The sequence below is a fragment of the Myotis davidii genome, unplaced genomic scaffold, assembly GCF_000327345.1.
Source record: "Myotis davidii unplaced genomic scaffold, ASM32734v1 scaffold1380, whole genome shotgun sequence".
NCBI classification, from domain to species: domain Eukaryota; kingdom Metazoa; phylum Chordata; class Mammalia; order Chiroptera; family Vespertilionidae; genus Myotis; species Myotis davidii.
In genome coordinates, this window is record NW_006291969.1 from 258,113 (window position 1) to 282,130 (window position 24,018).

General features: G+C 40.4%; 1 protein-coding gene across 2 annotated transcripts; it reads right to left on the reverse strand.

Moving 5' to 3' along the window:
• Positions 1–2,667: 2,667 nt before the first annotated feature.
• Positions 2,668–14,461, reverse strand: ACBD7 (acyl-CoA binding domain containing 7). 2 transcript variants are annotated; one of them, XM_015565045.1, is made up of 4 exons: positions 14,235–14,461; positions 3,622–3,739; positions 3,492–3,518; positions 2,668–3,147 (listed from the first exon to the last, which is right to left on the reverse strand). In XM_015565045.1, exons 1-4 carry the CDS (start codon positions 14,244–14,246, stop codon positions 3,074–3,076), a joined length of 231 nt encoding a protein of 76 aa, XP_015420531.1. In that variant the 5' UTR covers positions 14,247–14,461; the 3' UTR covers positions 2,668–3,073. The 2 variants fall into 2 exon arrangements, with proteins under 2 accessions (XP_015420531.1, XP_015420530.1); XM_015565044.1 differs by having other exon boundaries at positions 3,456–3,518; positions 14,235–14,416.
• Positions 14,462–24,018: the final 9,557 nt, after the last annotated feature.

A 24,018-nucleotide genomic window follows, 5' to 3' on the forward strand; every position in this document is an offset into this window, starting at 1 on the left:
GGGGACAAAAGTCAGAGGGGTCAAGCATACTTCTGGTAGGGCCTTTGTCTTTGTATTAGAATCTCATCTGAGTCTCATCTGTGGGAAGTTTATCAACAAAATTCCTGCTTAGTAAATGATCCATTTTTACATTCAATTATTTTAACAGTGAAAATGGCAGACAGGGCATATGCTTGAAATTATTGTTTCATCCGCACAAGGGTTCAAAGCTTGATCTAATCTTTTAAAATGTAGGTTCATTCCATTTAATAAGAAAATGTAACCTACTTCTTGGTTAAACAAGGTGGTCCTAAGCAATCAGTGCCGGCTGCTCTGTTGGTACTCAGAGTGCCTGGGAGCTCTTGCCCTCTTCTGCTGGGTTCCTCCTACATCGGCTGCCCTTTGGCTCTGGATGGCCCTGCCGCCACCCTGGCAGTGACTGACTTTGGCCGAGGGGGAATATGGAGTGGCCAAGTACAAACGCCATGTCCCATAGGCACCTCAGCCTCACCCTGAGAGCGTTTGATGTTGACAAAAGGAGGAAGTAGAACAGCTGGAAGCAAACAGGAGCTAAAAGGGGGAAAAGCAGAAGTAGGGAAAATGAGCCCAGTCAAAACAATGAAGCCTACAAATGGGAACCGCAGATGCTCCCGATGAGAATGAAGAGGCCCGGTGTCTCTGAGCCGTGTGGATCCTGCAGTCTCCGGCGATCCCCAAACTGTTTGTCCTTGGAATCCTGGCTATCCTCTCAGACATCCTGATTTCCTTATGTCCTGTGGATCTTCACAATAAACTCTAGTACTTGATTGATGTAACCGATGTCTCTTGCTTATGGCTAAAACTGCTTAACCCAGCATCATACATTAAAATGTTAACTTTTAAAGCATTGATATGTTTATGATCACATAATATGGGGTTCATGTTTTTTAGCAATTTTTAAAATCATATATAAAGTCTTAGTAAATAAGATAAAAGGAAATGCATACAGGAGATAGTTTTCAGAATTTACCAGTACTTTTTAACAAAGAACAAATAATATAAAATTTATTATGGAGAAAGGACTTTGAGCTAGAATTCACATAATAATAAATTTGGGCTAAAGATAGCCTCAAGCAAATGATGTTAAATGTTTAGTACGTGCTGTGCTGTGCTTTACTCTCTGGTATATGACTTCCAGGGTTCCCTTACAGAAGAACTGGTGCTAAAGTAATTTAGATTCTTTATTATTAGTTTAAATAACTTTTAGTTAGTATAGTCCACAAATGGAAATCCCATGAAGGAGCCAATGCCAGGCTTCTGGGGTGAGCTTTCTCACCTGCCTTTCCACGTGGGGAGGTGAGGTCCACATGGGGATAGCTCTGAGAGTTTTCAAGGCCTTATTGGAAGGACCAGGCCTCCACTGCTGATGTCTTCTCATTGTTGGATTTGGATGTTGACTCATCGTGTCTTTAGGCAAAACTTAATAGAAATGAGAATCCCTGTTACATCTACAAATTTTCCAAATTAGAAATCAAGCTAGATTTGTTAATTAAACTTTTTATTTTGAGACGATTGTAGATTCACATGTGGTTGAAAGAGATAATATGGAAACACTCAGTTTCCCCTAAAACTAACATCCCACAAACATCTAGTGTAACATCACAACCAGGAAACCATCATTCATATCATCAATATACAGAACATTCCTAGACCACAGGATTCCTCCCACTGCCCTTTTAACAACACCTGTGTCCCTCCTCCCTGGCAATCCCTGGTCAGCCTTTTAGATCTGTATCAAGAATGTTACAGAAATGGGGCAGTATGTAACCTTTAAGGGTTAGCTTTTTTTCCCCATTCAGCATAATCCCCTGGAAATTCATCTAGTGAATCTAGATTTTTTTTTAAAGCCACATGAAATCAATCTGTCCCTCTGGTCATACCATACCAAACCTGAACCCTCATGCAGGCAATAGAGGGACACTGTTTTGGGGAGATTTGTAGCCTATGAAATCTCAAACATATTTTAGAACTATTAAAATGAGACTATCTTCATCCTGGCTGGGTGGCTACAGTTGGTTGGAGTGGTGTCCTGTAGACCAAAAGGTTGTGGGTTCCATTCCTGGTCAGTGCACATACCTAGATTGTGGGTTTGATCCCTGATCAGAGTGTGTACAGAGGCAACAAATCTATATTTCTCTCACATTGATGTTTCTCTCTTTCTCTAAAAATCAATAAACACATATATCATCAGGTAAGGATTTAAAAAAGAGAGAAACTATCTTTTTTCAGAGAGTCTGTGTACCAGCAAGAAAAACTGAGTATTGGGCCAATATATTTCAGACTCTATACTTTCACTCTGATAAAACTCAACATAAGAGGTATATTACCACTAGGTAGTATATTTCAGGACTGGAATCGGGCCTGTGCCAGTGTCGACCCCAAAGCTACATGGTGCAACAAAAGAATAGCTTTGTTATTGGTTCTTTAAAAAATGTTGATTACACCACTATAGAAAAACAGATAAGCCAAAAAAAACCCCAAAAATAAACCAACTGTGCATGGCCAGCATGGCTCAGTGGTTAAGCATCAACCTATGAACCAGGAGGTCACGGTTCGATTCCTGGTCAGGGCACATGCCCAGGTTGTGGGCTCGATCGCCAGTGTGGAGAATGCAAGAGGCAGCCAATCAATGATTCTCTCTCATCATTGATATTTCCATCACTCTCTCCCTCTCCCTTCCTCTCTGAAATCAATAAAAATATATTTATTTTAAAAAAGAGCAAACAATTGTTAATGTTTTGTGCACACACTACTAGAGCAATACTTTTTTGAAAATGTTTAAAATCATCTCTTTATATTGATTAGTCTTTGACACACGATGAATCAGAAACCTAAATAAATTTAAATGTAAAAAAAAAAACCACCTGGTTTTTAGCAAGTAAAATTTCCTTAAATATATAGTTTCATCATACCTCTAATTAAAGATTATAATTCATGTTACTAGCAAAAATTTTCATGAGATGTAATGAGTTAACAGTGCATTTTCTCCTCTAAATGTTAGGTCATGATACCATTATGAAGGCTTCAAAAGGAAAGTTTTCTCATACGCTGAATTCTAAATTCCATGTTTTTCTATCAGCTCTTTTGCTTTAGAAATATAGGCATTCATGGCATCTTCCTTCGATAATCCTAGAAAGATACAAACAGATCATCTCACAAACAGATGCATTAGAAGTTAAAAAAGTTCACTGAATTTAAGAATTAACAACCTACACAATGGAATACTATGCTGCAGTAAAAAAGAAGGAATTCTTATCATTTGCAGCAGCATGGGTGGAACTGGAGAACATTATGCTAAGTGAAATAAGCCAGGAAGTGAAAGAAAAACACCACATGATCTTACTCATTTATGGATAATAAAGAACATTATAGCCTGATGAACAAAAGTAAAGAGGCAGAGAAGCATCGAACAAACTGTCAAATTACAGATTAACAACCTTTTTGGAGGTTCCATGCTTCCCACTTAGCCTTGCCTTTTAAATCTAGCATTCCTGGACATTCTGCCAAAAGAAGGATAGACATATTGTCAAGTTTACTTTTTACTCTACGCTTCTATAAACATTGATCAAAGTATATCACTATTTTAAAGATGACAATAAATACCAATATTGATGTCTCCAATTACAGATTGTTTGTAGAGCCCGTAAAGTTCTTTCAGTTCTTCATCATCTGGCCTTGCTTTCAGCTTCCTCACATCTTCCGCTGCCCTATCAAAATCAGCCTAAAGCAAAGGAGAAAAGGCACATAATGCATTTGCTACTTGTATGCAGGCCCGTCTGTTTGGGGGTTTTTACCAGAAGCAGCAGGAACTCAAAGGAGCAGGGGGACAGAGATGCAAACAGAAATAAACTACTATTGCTCTGGCTCGACCAGAATTATCATAACTTATTCATGGACCCCACTCCAGGTACTTATGTGTTATATAGACAAGATATGGTGAACAAAATATAATTCTGAATACTGAAAATGTTCAACTTATCAATGTTTAAGAATTGAAGATGACACAAGTAAATGGAAAAATAACCTGTGCTTTTGGATTGGAAGAATTAATATTGTTAAAATGTCCATACTACCCCAAGCAAGCAAGCAACCTACAGATTCAATGCAATCCCTATCAAAAGTCCAGTGGCATTTTCAGAAATAGAAAAAACAATCCTAAAATTTGTATGGAACCACAAAAACTCCAAATACCCAAAGCAATCTTGAGAAAGAAAATTATAACCAGAGGCATCATGCTTTCTGGTTTCAAACTATAATACAAAACTATATTATTCAGACAGTATGGTACTGGCATAAAAACAGGCACCTAGGTCAATGGAATGGAAAAGAGAGCCCAGAAAAAACCCCATGCATACATGGTCAATTTAATTTAGGACAAATAAGCCAGTCTCTTCAACAAATGGTGTTGGAAAAACTGGACAACCACATGCAAATGAATGAAACTGGACCACTATCTTATACGGTACACAAAAATCAACTCAAAATGGATCAAAGACTTGAACATAAAACTTGAAAGCATAAAACTCCAAGAAGAAAACACAGGTGGCAACTCATTGAAACTTGTCTTAGAGGTAATTTTTTTGGATTTGACACCCACACCAGAAGCAACAAAAGCAAATGTAAACAAGTAGCATTACATCAAACTAAAAAGCTTCTGCACAGCAAAAAAACCCACCAACATGAAAAGACAGACCTACCAAATGGAAGAAAACATTTGAAAATCATATAGCTGATGGGAGTTAATATCTAAAATATCTATTAAAAAGTCATACAATTCAAAAACAAAAAACAAACAATCCAATTAAAAATGGGAGGTAGATCTGAATAGATATTTTTTCCAAAGAAGACATACAGATGGCCAACAGATATATGAAAATGTGCTCAACTTCACCAATCATCCAGGAAATGCAAATCCCATCAGTAGATGAGTGGATAAAAAAGCAATGTTAGATCTATACCATGGAATTCTATGCAGAAGTAAAAAAGAAGGCTCTCTTACCCTTTGAGACAGCATTGGGGGGGGGAGGGGGGCGGGAGGAGGCCTAGAGAGTATTATGCTAAATGAAATAAGCCAGTCAGAGAAAGATAAGTATCACATGATCTCATTCATATGTGGAATCTAAAGAACAAAGTAAACTGATGAACAAAATAGATCCAGAGACACGGAAGCATGAAACAGACTGTGGAATCTCAGGGGGAAGGCAGGGGTGAGAAGAGATTAACCAAAGAACTTATACGCATATATGCATAACCTATGAACACAGACAATAGTGTGGCGAAGGCCTGGGGTGAGGAGCAGGAGCAGGCTAGAGGGGTCAATGGGAAAAAAAGGGACATATGTAATACTTTCAATAAAGATAAATTTAAAAAACACACAATGAGATATCACTTCACACCTGTTACAATGGCTTCTGTCAAAAAGATAAGATAATAAGTGTTAGTAAGGATGTGGAGAAAACGGAACCCTGTACTCTGTTGGCGAGAATATAAAATGGTACAGCCCACTATGGAAAACAGTATGAAGGCTCCTTAAAAAGTAAAATAATAGAACTATTATATGATCCAGCAATCCCATTTCTGGGTATTTAATGAAGGGAAAAAATTGCTATCTTGAAAAGACATCTGCACCTCTATTTTAATTGCAGCAATATTTATAATATCAAGACATGGAAACAACCTAAGTGTCCATCAACAGATGAATGGATAAAGAAGAGATATACAATGAAATATTATTCAGCCATAAAAAGGAGACAATATTGACAACTGAATGTACCCTGCGGGCATTATACTATGGAAATAAGTTAGATGGAAAAAGCCAAATACTGCATGATCTAACTTATACATGGTATATAAAAAACAAACCCAGGAACAAAGAACAGATTGGTGGTTGTGAGAATCAGGGTGTTGGGGATGAGGAAATAGGTGAAGGTGGTCAAAAGGTTAAACAAATTGTAAGACATATTTTTCCTGTAAGGTAAAGTGCATAAATAAATATTTCTATTAAAAACTGTTTAATCGCATTACACTCAATGCAGCTTTCTCGATCAACCTCATGGACACTGTCTTCACTTCTTGCTAAATCTACACTTCACTATATGTAATAGCTTTGCTACCAATTAATATCTTGTCCAGGGCACATGCCTTTCACAGTCTTAAGCATCAGTATTATTCGTACCCTTTTAATGGACTAGCTAGTTTCTGAGGGCAGTATCTCTGCTTTCATTGTGTAGATTCCTTTAAACAAAACTTGTAAGATTTATTTCAACTAATTTACAGAAAAGAGAAGTTGTTCAGCCAACTTAGAGCTGATTAGTGAAAAGCAACTGGCTTCCTGGGGACTTTGTATACAAATAGACTGAGTAATAAACTTTGCCCTCCTCAGGACTTAACTCTGCCTAACTCCCAGGACCCTCAGCTTGGCCTGAAGCTGCCTCTTGGCATATTCCTCCTGAGACACAGTGCACCTAGAAACTTGGTTCCTGTCCTCTTTTTAACCTCTTAGTGTATATACAAAGGCTATGGTGGTTGTTTTCCTTAATAGAAATTTTCCATTCTTTTTTAAAAATCATTTTTATGTCTCAATTATGGTTGACATACAATATTAGATTAATGATTAGACATTACATAACTAAGTGATCAACCTGATAAATTTCACACCTGACACCGTACAAAGATATTAGAATATTATTGATTATATTCCCTATGTTGTACTTTACCTCCTCCCATAACTATTCTGTAACTATAAATTTGTACTTCTTCATCCTTTCACCTTTTTGCCTATTCTCCCAATCTACCTCCTATCTGGCAACTATCAAAATTTCTCTATATCTATGAGTCTGTTACTATTTTACTTCATTTGTTTTTTGGGTTTTTTTAGATTCAATCATTGACATATATGTATTTATTGTCATTTTATTGTTCAAATTTTTTATCTTTTTTTTTCTTTTTCTTATAGAAGATCCTTTAACATTTCACACCATACTGGTTTAGTAGTGATGAACTCCTTTAGCTTCTTCTTGTCTGGGAAGCTTTTTAACTGTTCTTCAAGTCTGAATGATAGCTTGGCTGGGTAGAGAGAGTAATCTTGGTTGTAAGCCCTTGCTTTTTATCAATTTAATCAGCAATTAATTGCTCTACAATTTAATCTTGCCAATCCCTTCTGGCCTGCAAATTTTCTATTGTGAAATCAGCTGACAGTCTTATGGAAGCTCCCTTGTAGACAACTAACTGTTTTTCTCTTGCAGCTTTTAAAATTATCTTTGTCTTTAACTTTTTCATTTTAATTTTGATGTGTCTTAGTGTGGGCCTCTTTGGGTTCATCTTGTTTGGGACTCTCTGAGTTTCCTGGACTTGTATGTCCATTTCTTTCATCAGGTAAGTGAAGTTTTCTGTCATTATTTTTTCAACTAGGTTTTCAATTTCTTGTTCCCTCTTTTCCTTCCTGTACCCCCTTGATGCAAATCTTGGTACACTTGAAGTTGTCCCAGAGGCTCCTTACATTAACCTCCTTTTTGGGGGATTCTTTTATCTTTTTGCTGTCCTGATTGGGCGTGTTTTGCTTCCTTACATTCCAAATCACTGATTTGATTCTCAGCTTCAACTCTACTGTTGATTCCCTGTAAATGATTCTTCATTTCAGTTAGTGCAGCCTTAATTTCTGACTGGTCATTTTTTATGCTGTTGAGGTTCTCACTAAGTTCATTGAGCATCCTTATAAGCAGTGTTTTGAACTCTGCATCTAGTAGATTAGTTGTCTCCATTTTGTTTAGTTCTTTTTCTGGAGTTTTGTACTGTTCTTTCATTTGGGACATGTTTCTTTATCTCCTCATTTTGGCATGTTTGGTGTGTTTATTTCTATAATTAGGTAGAGCTGCTATGTCTTCCAGGCTTGGCAGAGTGTCCTAATATGGTAGGTGTTCTAGGTGTTCTATAGGTTCCAGTGGGAACCTATAGGGACACAGCCTCCCTGATCACCCAAGTTGTGCATTCGAGGTTTGTCCCCCACCCCCCAGTGTGGTCTGTGTATACCCTTCTTTTATAGTTGAGACTTTATTACTGTTGGTATGTCAATGGGATGGATTTACCCCCATGCCAATCAGCTACAAGGACTGACTGCAACCACCAACCACTGAGCTCTGACCACCAAGCTCCAATCACCATTGAAGATCAATTGTGCAGGGACACACTCAACAGAGCAGGACTTACTTCAATGGGGCTCTGGTGCCTGCTGAGTCTGCCCCTTGAGTGTGTTGCTTGTGGAGTTGGTTGGGTAGTGATGCTTCGACATGGTCTAAAGGTGCTTACTGGGTGCACTGGCCCTGGGGCCTCCCAGGAGGTGCAGGCCACAGTCAGCCATCACCTGTATTCTGCTCTGGACCACCTGGCATGAGCTACAAAGTGATCTGCAGATGGCTGCTACTTGTGCTGGGCTTGGAGGTGCTCAGGTAAGGCCACACTGTGAACCAAGGCTGGCTGCTGTTAGTGCCGGGCTTAGGGCCACTTAATGAGAGGTATTCGGCATGCTGAAGCTAGATGCTTCTTGTTTGATAGATTTTTAAAAGAAAATCTGAAGCATGAGCACAACAAAGCCATTCACATGGAAAAGCCACTGGAAAAACAGCATGGGTAGGCCTGAAAGTTGGGTGGAGCAGGGCCTCAGGAAACCATCAGGGCAAACTGTGTGAGCCAGGTTGATGGAATTTCAGATATGGTGCCTGCCTGTGGGCTCTGTAGGGTGAAAGCTCATCAAAGGCACAATGGCCTCTACTAGCACTTATGTCTGGGAGAAAGATGTCCCTCCAGCTCTTGCCCTGATGCTAGACAATTCAGTTCCTCCCCATATGTCCCTTTTGAGCTGCTGCTCCAGTGCTAGAGCTCAGAGCTAAGAGTTAAGTCTGTGTAAGGGCCCTTTAAGAGGAATTGCCTGGGATTCCAGCATCCCTCTGTTTCCCTCAGCCTCAATCTCCCCTGGTTTTTGCAGCCAGAAGTTATAAGGACTACTCTTCATGGCAATGGAACCCTGAACTGGGAGCTTGGAGTGGGGTTGGGGCCCCTCGCTCCTCGGGGAGGACCTCTGCAGCAGAGAGATCCCTCCCAATTTTTATCTGCCAGATGTGGGTATGGGACTAGCCCTCACATCTCTGCCCCTCCTACTAGTCTCTATGTGTTTCTTCTTTCATTTCCTAGTTGTAGGACTTCCATTCAGCCAGTTTTCAGGCAGTTCTGAATAATGATTGTTGTGTAGTTTAGTTTTAATTCTGATGTGGCTGTGGAAGGAGGCAAGTGTTTACCTAAGCCACCATCTTTTTTTTTTTTTTTTAATTTATTTCAGAGAGGCAAGGACAGGGAGAAAAAGATAGAAACATCAATGATGAGAGAGAATCATTGATTGGCTGCCTCCTGCATGCTCCCTACTGGGGATCGAGCCCGCAACCCAGTCATGTGCCCCGACCGGGAATCGAACCGTGACCTCCTGGTTCGTAGCTCAATGCTCAACCACTGAGCCACGCTGGCTGGGCTAAGCCATCATCTTTACTGGAAGTTTCCCATTCTATTTTTTAATAGACTATATTTTACCTAATGTTATTTGTTTTAAACCTGGGATAAAGGTAATTGTCGAGTATCAAACACGACAGTCTCAGTGAGGCATTCTATCCCCACCCTGCATTTTCTTTCTCCAAACCCAAAGAACCAAATGCGTGGCAGAGAAAGAAGATAGCCCCACTGTAATTTCAGAACCCCAGTGATCTCAGCAGAGCTGCTAGATAAAATTTCTATCCAGCACCAAAGACAGGACAGTAGCACAACTGAATAGTTGTTTTGTAATGAACAAAAATCCCTTGCAAATGGGAAACCAGAGTCTCCAACCTAAATAACCTTGAAAATGACCCCAATTATTCCAGGAATCTGAGAACCATGGGTCCATGTGACAAGGGACAAACCCCTGCCTCATTTTCCTGAATATTTCTAGGAAACTGTCAGTTCCATTATACATAACATCATGGTTAAGAACACAGACTTGAGCTGGACTTGAGTGGTTTGAATCTAAGCTTCACCACTTCAGAGCTGTGTGACCTTGGGCAAGTTACTTAACCCCTCTGTTTCTGCATCTGGAATATGGGCCAATAACACCACCTATCTACAAGGTTGTTAGGCAGATTTAAATAAGTTAACACATGTAAAATATTCAAAATAGTACCTGGCACATAGTGAGTGGTCAGTAAAGTTTGACTATTATTTTTATTACAAGACTCTTTGAGGAAAAATAAACTAGTCCTAGAAAAAAAATGAAAAAAGTATTTACAATGAAGCAAGACATGAAAAATACTTTTAAGAAATAATTTAACAAAGAATACAAAATTGTTTTCATACACTCAGCTTTGTAAGTAATATGGAAAAAATAAAGACTAGAAAGAAATATAATAAAATATGTAAAAATTACCTTTGATTACTGGTAAGTTTTCTGGTTGTTTTAATACTTTCTATACTCTCCAAATCTTCTATAATGTGCATGTATTGTGTCTGTAATTAGGACAACAGAACAACGCTACAATAATGGTGGGGCTTCGTTAGGGCAAGACAGGGCAGGGCTATTCAGAGAGGCGTGGGGTTCGTCCCCTTCGGTTTGCCAGGAGTCTCCGGTGTCCTGTTGTGAAGTTTCATGCCCTTTTCCAGTAACAGCAACTCAATTGCTTTTGGCAAGCCAAACCTTGATTAGAATTCTAAGGCTCGGTACCTGCCTTCTAGGAAGAAGTTTCTGAAAAATTGTTCTTCATATTATGGACAGGCTAATGAATATCTCAGACCCTCTCCACAGAGGAGTTCAGCCCCTGACACAGTTTCACAGGCAGTGTCAGGGGTCCTTGTCTCTCCTCCCTCCCCAGGTAGAGAAACCCATTCCAGGGCCCAGGATCCTTCTCTTTCCAGCACGCCCTTCCCTGGCACCCTGACTTGGTATAGTCCTGCTCTACGGTGTGGCTCCCAGGTGCCCTTCTCTCTGAGGACTTTCCCATCCAGCCATGATGAACCCTAGTGCAAGGAACACTGTGAGAGACACGCTGCTATGGGATTCTGCACAAGCACCTAGGCTCCTCTGAGACTCGGCTTTTGCTGAAAAAAAGATCCTATCAATCTAAAGCAGGGAGGTGTTAGGGTTAAATACAATTAAGAATGTAAATATTTTTATTTTATTCTGTTGATTCTGCCTGCCAGAGCTCATCACCTGAAACATACTATTTAACACACATACTGGCTAGGCAGCCAGGATGAACAGGGCAGCCAGTTCTCAAGGAGCTCAGGGACCCCTGGGAGATGAGCAGGTCAGTAATGATCATGTGATATTTGGGTGCTCTGGGAACAAAGAGGAGGGAACAGCAGTAGGGGCAGGAGAATCCTTCCCAGAGGAGATAGAGCTGAGCTGAGCTGGAGGTCAGCGCTTGTGGGATGGTCTGGAACGGGGAGGGGTTGCAGGCAGCATGGACAGCAATTATCAGGGCTCAACATAAAGTCTGGGTGGGACTATATATGCTTGTTCCCTCATAGATCCACAATAGAGGGCAGACATAAATATTCATCTTGGTAGCAAGAGCCACGCCTTGCAGAGTGCTGGCAAGTGGTACAGCCTGTGTGCGCTCCTTATTGAGTAAATGACTATGTGAGTGGATATGAGGGGGATCTGAAAGCTAGGTGAGAAGCAGCTTTAAATGTACAGCTGTTTACATTGAATTCTAAAGTACTCTGGGCAAAGGGGAACGTTTAGTAATATTCCTGTGCTTCTGTGGAGCTGGGCTCACTGCTGTCAGTGAAGAATTTCTGCCTCATCAGAGCTGGCTGTCCTAGATGAGCCCAGTTCTTAACATCCTGGATGAATGCACATGTGCCTCATTCCCTGGCAACTGTGGTGGAGAGTCTTTGAAACAACTGCATTCAGGCCTCTCCCCAGACCCTTTCCTGCTCATGTGTTCACCACAAGGACCCCTGGCCACACCCCCGGTGGTAGCAGTGAGCCCAGTGTCCCTCCTGTCTCTCACAGTGGGTGCATCCTGCCTTCCTGGAGATGGACACAGTCTTTTACTGCCTAGGAGCACTGACCACCCTGGCCTCTGTGGAAAGCTCCTGAAGACAGCCCCCGAGGGTGACTCTCGCCTACTCTAACTTTACTTCCTGCAGCCAAAGAACATGGTCACTGCATATGGTGTTAATGATGCCTTTGTGAGCAATCCGTCCCCGCTGAGAAACTGAATTGGGAAGATCAAATTGCACAAAGGTGTGTGCGAAAGGGGTTAGACATGTGCCAATTGTAAAATAATGAATTTCCTAGCTCAAAAAGATGTGTTTTCTTGAAGAAGCAGTCTGCCTTTTATTTTCATCATCTAAGAAAGAAATATGTCCAAGTTTACACCACTGTCAGCTTGCCTAAAAACTTTGCTGCAGAAGTAAACATATTGTAATTCTAAAATACAAATTTGAGGTTATATCTGAATCAGTAATACCGTGTGTTTTGCCAAACAAAACTAAGCAAAGTACTAAGCTAAAAAGGAAGAAAGTTTTGACACTGAAAGATTTGATTATTTGGGGGAAGGTTCGATATGAATTATGTCACATATAAGAGAAAAATATCTAAAGGTTCAAGGACATGCTTATCCTTATTGGACACTAGCACATGCCAGGCATTTTTAAATGCTCTATACATGCAGCAAATTTAGCCTTAACAATCCCTCTCTTCCATTTTTAGACGAGGAAACTGAGGCATAGAGGGGTTAAGTATGTCACAGGCTAAGAAGGCGAGAGGTTTAGATTTGAAATGGGCTGGCTCTGGAGGATGTGCCTTTGCCCACCATAACATATTCCTTAAAGAATCGTTAATGAAGTGAACCATGCTCGTTCCAAGAAATTGTAAGCAGATATTTTTAAATTATATTTTAGAAAAATATTTAATAACTAGAGGCATGGTGCACAAAAATTTGTGCACTGTGGCAGGGGCTGGGGTGGCGGGGGGGAGGTCTGTCAGCCCAGCCTGCCTCTTCTCACAGTCTGGGAGCCCTCAGGGGATGTCCTACTGGGGAGTCCCTCTGCGGGAGACAATTGGGCTGATCAGGGGAAGGTGCCACCCCCATTAGCCTACTGCTGCTGCCACTGCTGGCCGCCATAGCTGCGAGGCTTTGTCTGGATGGACGTCTGGAGAATGTCACCCTAATTAGCATATTACCCTTTTATTAGTATAGATGAGAAAATGCTGGTAACATAGTGTTACATAAAGGAACAAATGTATATACATAATAGCATAATCAGTGTCTATATATACCCACATATTTGCACATAGGTACATACACATGGCCATGCCTGGGTGCACACATACATATTTTTGGCATACATGTATAAGTAACCTATTAAGTCAGCAGTGATCACCTGGGTGAGGAATTTCTGATCGTTTTGTTTGTTTGTTTTTTTTAAAAAATATATTTCATTGATTTTTTACAGAGAGGAGGGGAGAGGGATAGAGAGTTAGAAACATCAATGAGAGAGAAACATCGATCAGCTGCCTCCTGCACACGCCCTATTGGGGATGTGCCCGCAACCAAGGTACATGCCCTTGACCAGAATCGAAACTGGGACCCTTTAGTCCGCAGGCCGATGCTCTATCCACTGAGCCAAACAGGCTAGGGCTGATCGTTTTTTAATTACTTTATATCTGTTCTCTTTCCCAAAACTTTTCACCCTGAGTATATATATTTTTCACATATCAGAAAAATGGTATTTTTAAATTGAGTTTTACAGATATTTGCCCTTGCCCAAGAGAGCCCTTGTTTGTACTAAAAGCAAAGGGGCCCGAGTGAGACCCCAAACGTCCTCGCCTCCACCTCCAAGAAGGAGTCAGGGCAGGGCCACGCAGTCCTCCCCGATCCACCCCGCGACCAGCTCCCTGGGGCCGGTGCCTACTTAGCGTTTAACCAGTCCCTGGGGTTCACAGGAGTTGCCATAGGGAGCCCCGGCTCGCCGTCAAAAGAACGGCGCCGGCGTGGTCTCCACTGCAGTAAGGGGGCGCTGGCGAAGGGGTGGGGGCGTCCTCGGGATCAGCACGGACCGCTCTCGGGTGAGGCTACATTACAGCGCTGGAGGTACGTGACCCTAGAGGGCAGCTGCGGCGCCCCACGTCCCCTGAACACTGCCCTCTGGGGAGCTGTCCCCCCGCGCGGCCTGCCCACCCTCCGGCTCACCTGCAGGGACATGGTAGTGCGCTCCACCGCTGCTGCACCCAGACGCTCGTTTCCCCGGACCCCAGCTCCCTCCGCTCTTTAAAGGCCGTCAGTCGGGGGGGGCGGGGCTGGGAGGTGAGTGGCACTCGCCCCGCCCGCTTGAGGCGCCCTCTGTGGTCCTCCTGCCTCCTGGATGCGCTGGGCTCTGGAGGATGGCCAGCTGCAAGTGCGGCGGCAACTGGAAAAGCGAAAGGAAGGGAATTTAAATGAGTTCTCCACTCAGGGCTCGCTGCCTGATTCTTTCTCAAGAGGCTGTTGGCAGGAAATCCGACGAGGCCTCCCTGCGCCCGGACCTCACTTATGATTCTTCTTTTTTTATGTATACCTCCATCCTCCCCATGATGCCTAGAACCCTGGACGGTAGACAGTCTTTGTTCAGACCTTGCACGTCTCCCCAGCTGCCTCTAGACACACTTCATCAGGAGTGAAAAAGGCTGGTAATTTGGGTCTTTTCTTTGTAAAGCAGAAACACATTCTGAACACGTGCTGCAACCACGCTAACTTTCACAGGCACAAGACTACAGACTGACCGCATCGTTTTCTGGGGGGAAATCAGTGTCACTCCAAGTCTGCAGCCACACAGAATGGGATTGTGTTCCACATTGATTAAATTTTCAAAGAGCTGGGACCGCATTTCTCGGTCATATGAGGAGTTCATTTACAGCTTTGTTTAAATAGGAACATTGTGCAGCGAGGTGACAGGGTAACAGGAAGAATCCACAAAGTCAGGGTCAAGAAAGTTACTAATTTGAAACGTCTAAGGATACAACGATGTCTAACAATGCAAGGGACAGAGAAGAAAAGCCTCAACACATTTTAGCAAAATTACATTTTAAAAATATTTGCTACTTTTTCATGTAAATCCCTTGGTTTGTAATTTTCTCCTTGAAAATACTTTCATAGAGATATCAGTTGAATTTCCAAGGTAAGAACAAAAAGCAAATGTCAGAAAAACTTAGTGGGCACGATTTTTGTGTTTTTATTTTCTAAATTCCTGGGCGCTGGGCAATACACACTGGGTTCAAAGGCAAACGGCAGCTTCAGAAAAGTGAAATAAGCAGCTTCACAGGCAAAAAACAAAACAAAAAAACAACAACAACAACAACAAAAAAAACGCAAAGGGAGTTTATCACTACCAAACCAGCAATGCAAGAAATGCTAAAGGGACTGGTATAAAAATAAGAAATCAAAAGGGAAGAAGGAACACAGGCATAAAAAATAAAAATGGCTACAAACAAGTACCTATCAATAATAACTTTAAACATAAACCAACTAAATGCTCCAATCAAAAGTGGCTGAATGGATAAAAAAATATGACCCATATATATGATGCCTATAAGAGACCCACCTCAGAAAAAGGGACTCACACAGAATGAAAGTGAAGAGATAGAAAAATATCTTTCAGGAAAATGGAAATGAAAAAAAAGCTGGGGTAGCAATACTTATATCAGACAAAATAAACCTCAAAGTGAAGGCCATAACAAGAGATAAGGAAGGCCACTTCATAATACTAAAGGGATCTAAACAACAAGAGGACATAACCCTGGTAAACATATTTGCACCCAATGCAGGAGCACCCAAATACATAAAAAACCTCCTGGAAGATATCCAGGGAGAGATTGACAACAACACACTCATAGTAGGGATGTTAATACCCCATTGACATCACTGTATAAATCCTCTAGACAAAAAATCAGTAAAGAAACAGCAATCCTAAATGAGTCACAAGATCAGATGAACTTAATTGACATCTTTAGAACATTTTATCCCAAGCCATGGAATATACAGTCTTCTCAAGTGCACATGGGACATTTTCAAAGGTTGACCACATATTGGGATACAGGCAAAGTCTCTCCAAATTCAAGAAGATTGAAATCATATCAAGCATCTTCTCAGACCACAATGGCATAATCTATAACAATAAAAGCATAATATGTATCTGACTGAATGGCCAAAGAGCAGACGACCACCTGGATGACCACTCTATGACACCCACTAGCACCAGGCCAGCCAAGGCGAGTGCGATGTGACTGGTCGGGGGCCTGGTCATTGCCCCATGATTTCCCTGCAGAGGGAGGCCCAAGACACTGGCCAGCAGGGCCATCAATCAATCAATTGGAGGGCTCCATGATCGCCCCAAAGAGGAAGGCGCAGGCCACTAACCGGCAGGCTGTGGTGGGTGGGCAGGGTCTCCCTCTGTGGAGAGATCCATTGAGGAGCCTTGACGGGGTGGGCAGGGCCTACCTTTTTGGGGTGATCGTTTGTGGGGCTCCCGGACAGTGTGAGAGGGCGCAGGCAGGGCTGAGGGACCCCCGACCCCGAATGCACAAATTTTGTGTACTGGGCCTCTAGTATTAGAAATAAACTACAATAAAAACAATGAAAAAAAGTTCAAACACTTGGAAGCTGAATAGCATGCTATTAAACAATGATTGGGTTACCAAAAAGATCAAAGAAGAAATTAAAAACATCCTGGAAACGAATGACAATGAAAACAAAACAATTCAAAAATCTATGGGACACAGTGAAAGCAGTCCTGAGAGGGAAGTTTATACCTCAGGCCTACCTCAAAAGACAAGAAAAAATGGAAATAAATTATCTACTCTACAACTTAAAGAATTAGAAAGAGAGCAACAAGAAAAGCCCAGAGTGAGCAGAAGGAAGGAGATAATAAAGATCAGAGCAGAAATAAGTGACATAGAGACAAAAAAATAATACAGAAGATCAATGAATCAAAGAGCTGGTTCTTTGAAAGGATAAACAAGATTGATTTTCTTGTTTATTCTAGTCAGCCTCACCAAGAAGTAAAGACAGAGGACCCAAATGAACAAAATCAGAAATGAAAGAGGCGAAATAACAACAGACCCCACAGAAGTACAAAGGATTGTAAAAAAAGAAAAAAGAAAAACTATGAACAATTCTATTCCAAAAAACTAGACAACCTAGAGGAAATAGACTTGTTCCTAGAAAAATACAACCTTCCAAAACTCAATAAGGAAGAATCTAAAAACTCAATAGGCTGATAACTATGAAGGAAATGGAAGCAGTCATCAAAAAGCTTCCAGCAAACAAAAGCCCAGGGCCAGACAGCTTCACAGGGCAGTTTTACCAGACAGTCAAAGAAGAACTAAAACCTATCCTCCTCAGACTATTCCAAAAAATTCAAGAGGAAGAAATACTTCCAAGCTCATTCTATGAAGCCAGCATCACCCAAATACCAAAACTAGATAAAGACAACATAAGAAAGAGAACTACAGGCCAATATCCCTCATGAATATAGATGCCAAAATCCTAGCAAGTCAGATCCAGCAGTACATCAGAAAGATCATACACCATGACCAAGTAAGATTTATCCCAGGGATGCAAGTATAGTACAGTTTCTGCAAATCAATAAATGTGATACATCATATAAACAAATTGAGAGATAAAAACCACATAGTCATATCAATTGATGCAGAAAAAGCATTTGCTGAAAAATACCCTCAGCAAAGTGGGAATAGAGAGATCATACCTCAACATAATAAAAGTCTTATATGACAAACCCACAGCCAACATCATACTCAATGGGTAAAAACTAAAACCGTTTCACCTAAGAACAGGAACAAGACAAGGATGCCCACTTTCACCACTCCTGTAAATCATAGCACTGGAAGTGCTAGTCATAGCAATTAGACAAGAAGAAGAAATAAAAGGTATCCAAATTGGAAAAGAAGAGGTAAAACTATCATTATTCACAGATGACATGCTACTGTACATAGAAAACCCTAAAGACTCCATCAAAAAACTTCTAGACTTAATAAATGAATTCAGCAATGTAGCAAGATACAAAATTAATGCCAAGAAATCTATGGCATTTTTATACACCAAATAGTGAACTTATAGAAAGAGAGATTAAAAAAAAAACAATTCCATTTACCTTGCACACAAAAAATTAAGATGCCTAGTAATAAACTTAACTAAGGAGGTAAAAGACCTGTACTCAGAAAACTACAGGACACTGAAAACAGAGATAGAGCAAGACATAAATAGATGGAAGAACATACCATGTTCATGGATTGGTAGAATCAACATCATTAAAATGTCCATACTACCCAAAGCAATCTATAGATTCAATGCACTCCTAATTAAAACACCAATGGTATATTTCACAGACCTAGAACAAACTCTCCAAAAATTCACCTGGAATAAAAAAAGACCCCGAATAGCTGCAGCCATCCTGAGAAAGAACAAAGTAGGTGGGATCTCAATACCAGATATCAGGCTGTATTACAAAGCCACTGTTCTCAAAACTGCTTGGTACTGGCACAAGAACAGACATATAGACCAATGGAATAGAATAGAAAACCCAGAAATCGACCCAAACCACAATGCTCAATTAATATTTGACAAAGAAGGCAAGAACATACAATGGAGTCAAGACAGTCTCTTCAATAAATGGTGTTGGGAAAATTGGACAGATACATGCAAAAAAATTATGCTTGACCACCAACTTACACCATACACAAAAATAAACTCAAAATGGATAAAGAACTTAAACATAAGATGGGAAACCATAAAAATCTTAGAGGAATCCACAGACAGCAAAATCTCAGACATATGCCGAAGCTCTATCTTCACAGATACAGCTCCGAGGGCAGCCGTGGGCAAACTACGGCCCGCGGGCCCGATCCGGCCCGTTTGAAATGAATAAAACTAAAAAAAAAAAAGACCGTACCCTTTTATGTAATGATGTTTACTTTGAATTTATATTAGTTCACACAAACACTCCATCCATGCTTTTGTTCCAGCCCTCCGGTCCAGTTTAAGAACCCATTATGGCCCTCGAGTCAAAAAGTTTGCCCACCCCTGTCCTAGGGCAATGGAAACTAAAGAGAAAATAAACAAATAGGACTACATCAAAATAAAAAGCTTCTGCACAGCAAAAGAAACTATCAACAAAACAACTAGAAAGACCACTGCATGGGAGAACATATTTGCCAATGATATTTCTGATAAGGGTTTAATTTCCAACATTTATAGGGAACTCATACAACTTAACAAAAGGAAGATAAACAATCCAATCAAAAAAATGGCCAACAGACATAAATAGATACTTTTCGAAAGAGGACATACAGAAGGCCAAGAGACATATAAAAACACTAGAGGCCTCGCACATGAAATTCATGGGTGGGTATAGTCTGTAGGCCTGGCCTGTGATTAGGGCCATCTTCCCCGACTGCTGGCAGCTGGCCCTGCCCCCCGCCACCACCCATCTCCGGTTCCCCATTTGCCACTGGGCGATTGGAGCCTGCCGGCCAGTAGGGAGGGACCAAGAAATGGTCAGTGTGCCTCACGGTGACTGGTTGAACGATCATTCTGGTCGTTCTGCCATTTGGTCAATTTGCATATTACTCTCATATATATTTAGATGTTCAAAGTCACTAATTATTGCAGAGAGGCAAATCAAAACAACAATGAGGTACCATCTCACACCTGTCAGACCTGTCAGAATAGCTATCATCAACAAATCAACAAATGACAAGTGCTGGTGAGGGAAACCTTGTGCACTGCTGGTGGGAATGCAGACTGTGGAGAACAGTATGGAGTTTCCTCAAAAAACTAAAAATGGAACTCCCATTTGACCCAGTGATCCCACTTCTAGAAATATATACCAAGAAACTAGAAACACCAATCAGAAAGGATATATGCACCCCTATGTTCATAGCAGCACAATTTACAATAGCTAAGATTTGGAAACAGTCTAAGTACCCATCAGTAGATGAGTGGCTTAAAAAGCAGTGGTACATCTACACAATGGAATACTATGCTGCTGTAAAAAAGACGGAACTCCTACCATTTGCAAAAGCATGAATGGACCTGGAGAGCATTATACAGTTGGAGAAAAATAAATATCACATGATCTCACTCATTTGTGGAATATAATGAACAACATAAACTGATGAACAAAAACAGATCCAGAGACAGAGAAGCATCGATCAGACCGTCAAAGTTCAGAGGGAAGGCAGGGGAGGGTGGGAGTAAGGGGGAGAGATCAACCAAAGGACTTGTATGCATGCATATAAGCATAAGCAATGGACATAGACACTAGGGGAGTGAGAGCAAGAGTGGTGAGGTGGTGGGGATAATAGGGGGATAAGGACAGATATGTAATAACTTAATCAATAAAGCAAATTTTTAAAAAATACCAGGCACTTATATTTGTACCTCAATTGTACCTTTCCAAGTAATACTGTACTGTTGATGCCTAAGATAGGAAATTCAATTTAGCGGCTGAGGTTAGGCAGGTATTTATGATGTTTCCCTGAAAAGGACAAAAAATTGTTCTATCCTAACTGTAATTGAAAAATAAATAAATAAAATGGTTCTATCTTGTTCAAAGAGGAGTAGATGAGGTAGAAAGAATAATCTCTTTAGGAAGTAGCGCAGGTGTTTCACAATTAATATTCAGATGCTATATCCAGCCATGCTTGTCTTGCCTGCATGCTGGAAACCCGCCCTGCTTCGTGCCTGTGATTGGAACTACATAATTTTTACTGAGATAACTCTTTTCTGGCCTTGACACTAAACCTCTCTGACCTGCTCAGGCAACAGTCTGCCTTGCTTTGGGCCACTATCCAGAGCAAGTTGAGGCTCCCCTCTAAAGTTTTCAGGTCCTTATAATTATGTAACATTTCCTGACCACCCTCACAGTCCACCCTATTCAGAGCAGCAGCAGCAGCCAGAATTTCAGGCAAAAATGTTTATTTTATTATTTTATATATATATATATTTTAAATATATTTCCCTCACCCACTGCCAAGTTGTGGAAGGTACTAAAGTTGGATGAGGCTTTATATAAACCTGACTTGTTCATTGATGGCCAATTGAAGGATATCCTGTGTACATTAAACTGGGATTGAGCTATGGAACAATACTTATTTATTTGTTCATTCATTCATTGCTCATCTACATAATTAAAATTTACAAAATCTCTGTGTGTTTTTGTTTTTGTTTTTGTTTTTAAAGGATCACTCTTGCTCTGACTGGTGTGGCTCAGTTGGTTGAAGTGTCATCCCATACGTGGGAAGGTCTTGGGTTCTATTCCCGGTCAGGGCATATACCCAGGTTGCAGGTTCAAACAGGGCATGTACAGGAGGCAACCAATGTTTCTCTCTCTTCCTCTTTCTCCCTTCCTTTCTCTATAAGATCAATAAAATTATGTCCTTGGGTAAGGAAATAAATAAACAAACAAAAAATAAATAAAGGATCAGTCTTGTGGAAAATAGATTACAAGGGAACAAGGTTGGAAGCAAGATCCTTACTGTCATTATAATCCAGGGAAGAACTTAGGGTGCTTCAAACTCAGGTGGTAGCAATGGAGGTAGTGAGAAATAGTTCAGATTCTGGGTATATTTTGAAGGTAGTCAACAGGAGTCCCTGATAGAGTCTACATGGGGTGTGAAAGAAAAAGAGGAGTCAGGATAACTATAACATTTTTGACCTGATTGGTTGGGTTGGTGGCAAAGATCAGAAGTTCAGTTTTGGACCTGCTACTTTTGAGATATCAGACATCCAAGTGGAGATGTCAAGTAGGCAGTTTGATATCCAAGTCTAGTCTGGGTTGGGTATACGAATCTGGGACTCATGGACATAGAGATGGTATTAGACCGTGAGACTGGATGGCCCAAGAAACTGAATGTATATAGAGGAGAAAAGGGAAGAGGACTGAAGATTGAACCATGGCAAATTCCAGCCTTAAGAGTTCAGGGAGAAGGAGCAAAGAAGACAAAGAAGTGACAATTAAAGAAACAGAAGAGAGAAAGAGAGAGAGAGAGAGAGAGAGAGAGAGAGAGAGAGAGAGAGAGAATGAGAATGTGGTGTCCCAGAAATCAAGTCAAGAGAGAATAGCAAGTGAGAAAATATATTAAATTAGATGAGGATTGAGAGTTAATGATTGGATCTAGGTTATTGTTAAGATCATTGATGACTTGAAGAGAAGTTTTAATGCAGTGATGGAGGGCAAAGCCTCATTACAGTGGTTTTAAGAGAAAATTTCAATAGCAATTATAGAATAGTTTTTGGGTGCTGTTTGTTTATCCCTCCACCTATATCACTGTCTTTATTAAATCCTCCCAATTGTGTTCTTCAGGAAGAGTTCTTTTTGTCACTTTGCTCTTGTATGTAAACTTTAACATCCATGAGTCAAGTTCCACAAAAGAAAATTCTTGAAGTTTTCTTGGAATTGCATTAAAACTCCACATCAATTGGGTGGGGGTAGGGAGGCAGGTATCTTTTAAAATATTCATCTTTATTGTTAAAAGTATTACAGATGACCCTTCTTTTATCCCCAATTGACCCCCTCCTCCCCACTCCTGCCCCCCTCCCCAGGCCTTCACCACCCTATTGTCTGTCTCCATGGGTTATGCATATATGCATATAAATTCTTTGGTTAATCTCTTCCCCTCCCCCCCAACCCCCCAACCCCCAACCCACACAAGAATCCTCAGTTTGTTGCATTCTTCCTTATTTCTGGCTCTATTTTGTTTGTCAGGTTTATTTTTTGTTCATTATATTCCATATATAAGTGAGATTATGAGATACTTGTCTTTCTCTGATTGGCTCATTTCATTGAGCATAATCATCTCTAGGTCCCTCTATGCTGTCTCATTGTATCAGTGAAAATTCTATGTTTTCTTCTAGGATGTTTATGGTTTCACAACTAAATATTTAATTTTTTTTCCATTTTGAGTTTATTCTTGTGTATGATGTACGTTGGCAGTCTGATTTAATTTTTTTTGCATGTTCCTGTCCAATTATCCTAATACCATTTATTGAAGAGACTGTCTTGACTCCATTGTATGCTCTTGCCTCCTTTGTCAAATATTAATTAAGCATAATAGTTTGGGTGGATTTCTGGGTTCTCTGTTCTGTTCTATTGATCTAAATGCCTGTTTCTGTGCCAGTACAGGGCTGTTTTGATTACAGTGTGTTGGACTTACTGCTGACCTTAGAGTTAAGGTGTCCCAAGGTGAACTTAAAATTAGAAAAAGCTGGTGAGAAGCTTGGCCCAAATCATCTCAAAAGAAAGACACTTCCTGAATTCACTGGATGAACTGATCTTTATAATGGAATCAAAACACAGTGCCAACCAAATATAAAAATAACAACAAACACTAACAAACCAAATAAAATAAAAATGATAAAAAGAAGTTTAAAAAGGACAAAAATGAGAAAAAAGAAAAAGAGTAAAGAAAAAAAGGGAAAATGAAAAATAAATAACAAAATAGACAAAAACCTCATCATGTCAAGGAGAAACTTGGGTCAGATTTCTTCCTGTCATTAAAACCAGCTTCTTGAGCTATAAAAACAACATAATGTGGGCCCCGCCAGGAACTTAAAAAGGGGCTTGAAATTTCATAACAATGGCTCTTTATGAGGCCAGTCCAAGAAATGGACCCATCAAAGCTGGATTGTCTATTGTAGTTTACTTTCTGGACTCTAGAATACTTTACTCTTTTAATAAATTATTGAGGATCCCAAAGAGCTTTTTGGTTAGATGGGTTATGGCTATCAATATTTATCTTATTAGAAATGAAAATCCAATGCTACAGTTGCCTTTTCATTTCCAGTTTGAAAAGCTATAATACTTTTTGGTGTTGAAGAGCTCATACTGTGTACACACACAAAAAGTTATATATGAAGTAAACGGCATTTTTCTTTTTTTATTTTATATATATATTTTTATTATTGCATATATGTCCTCATC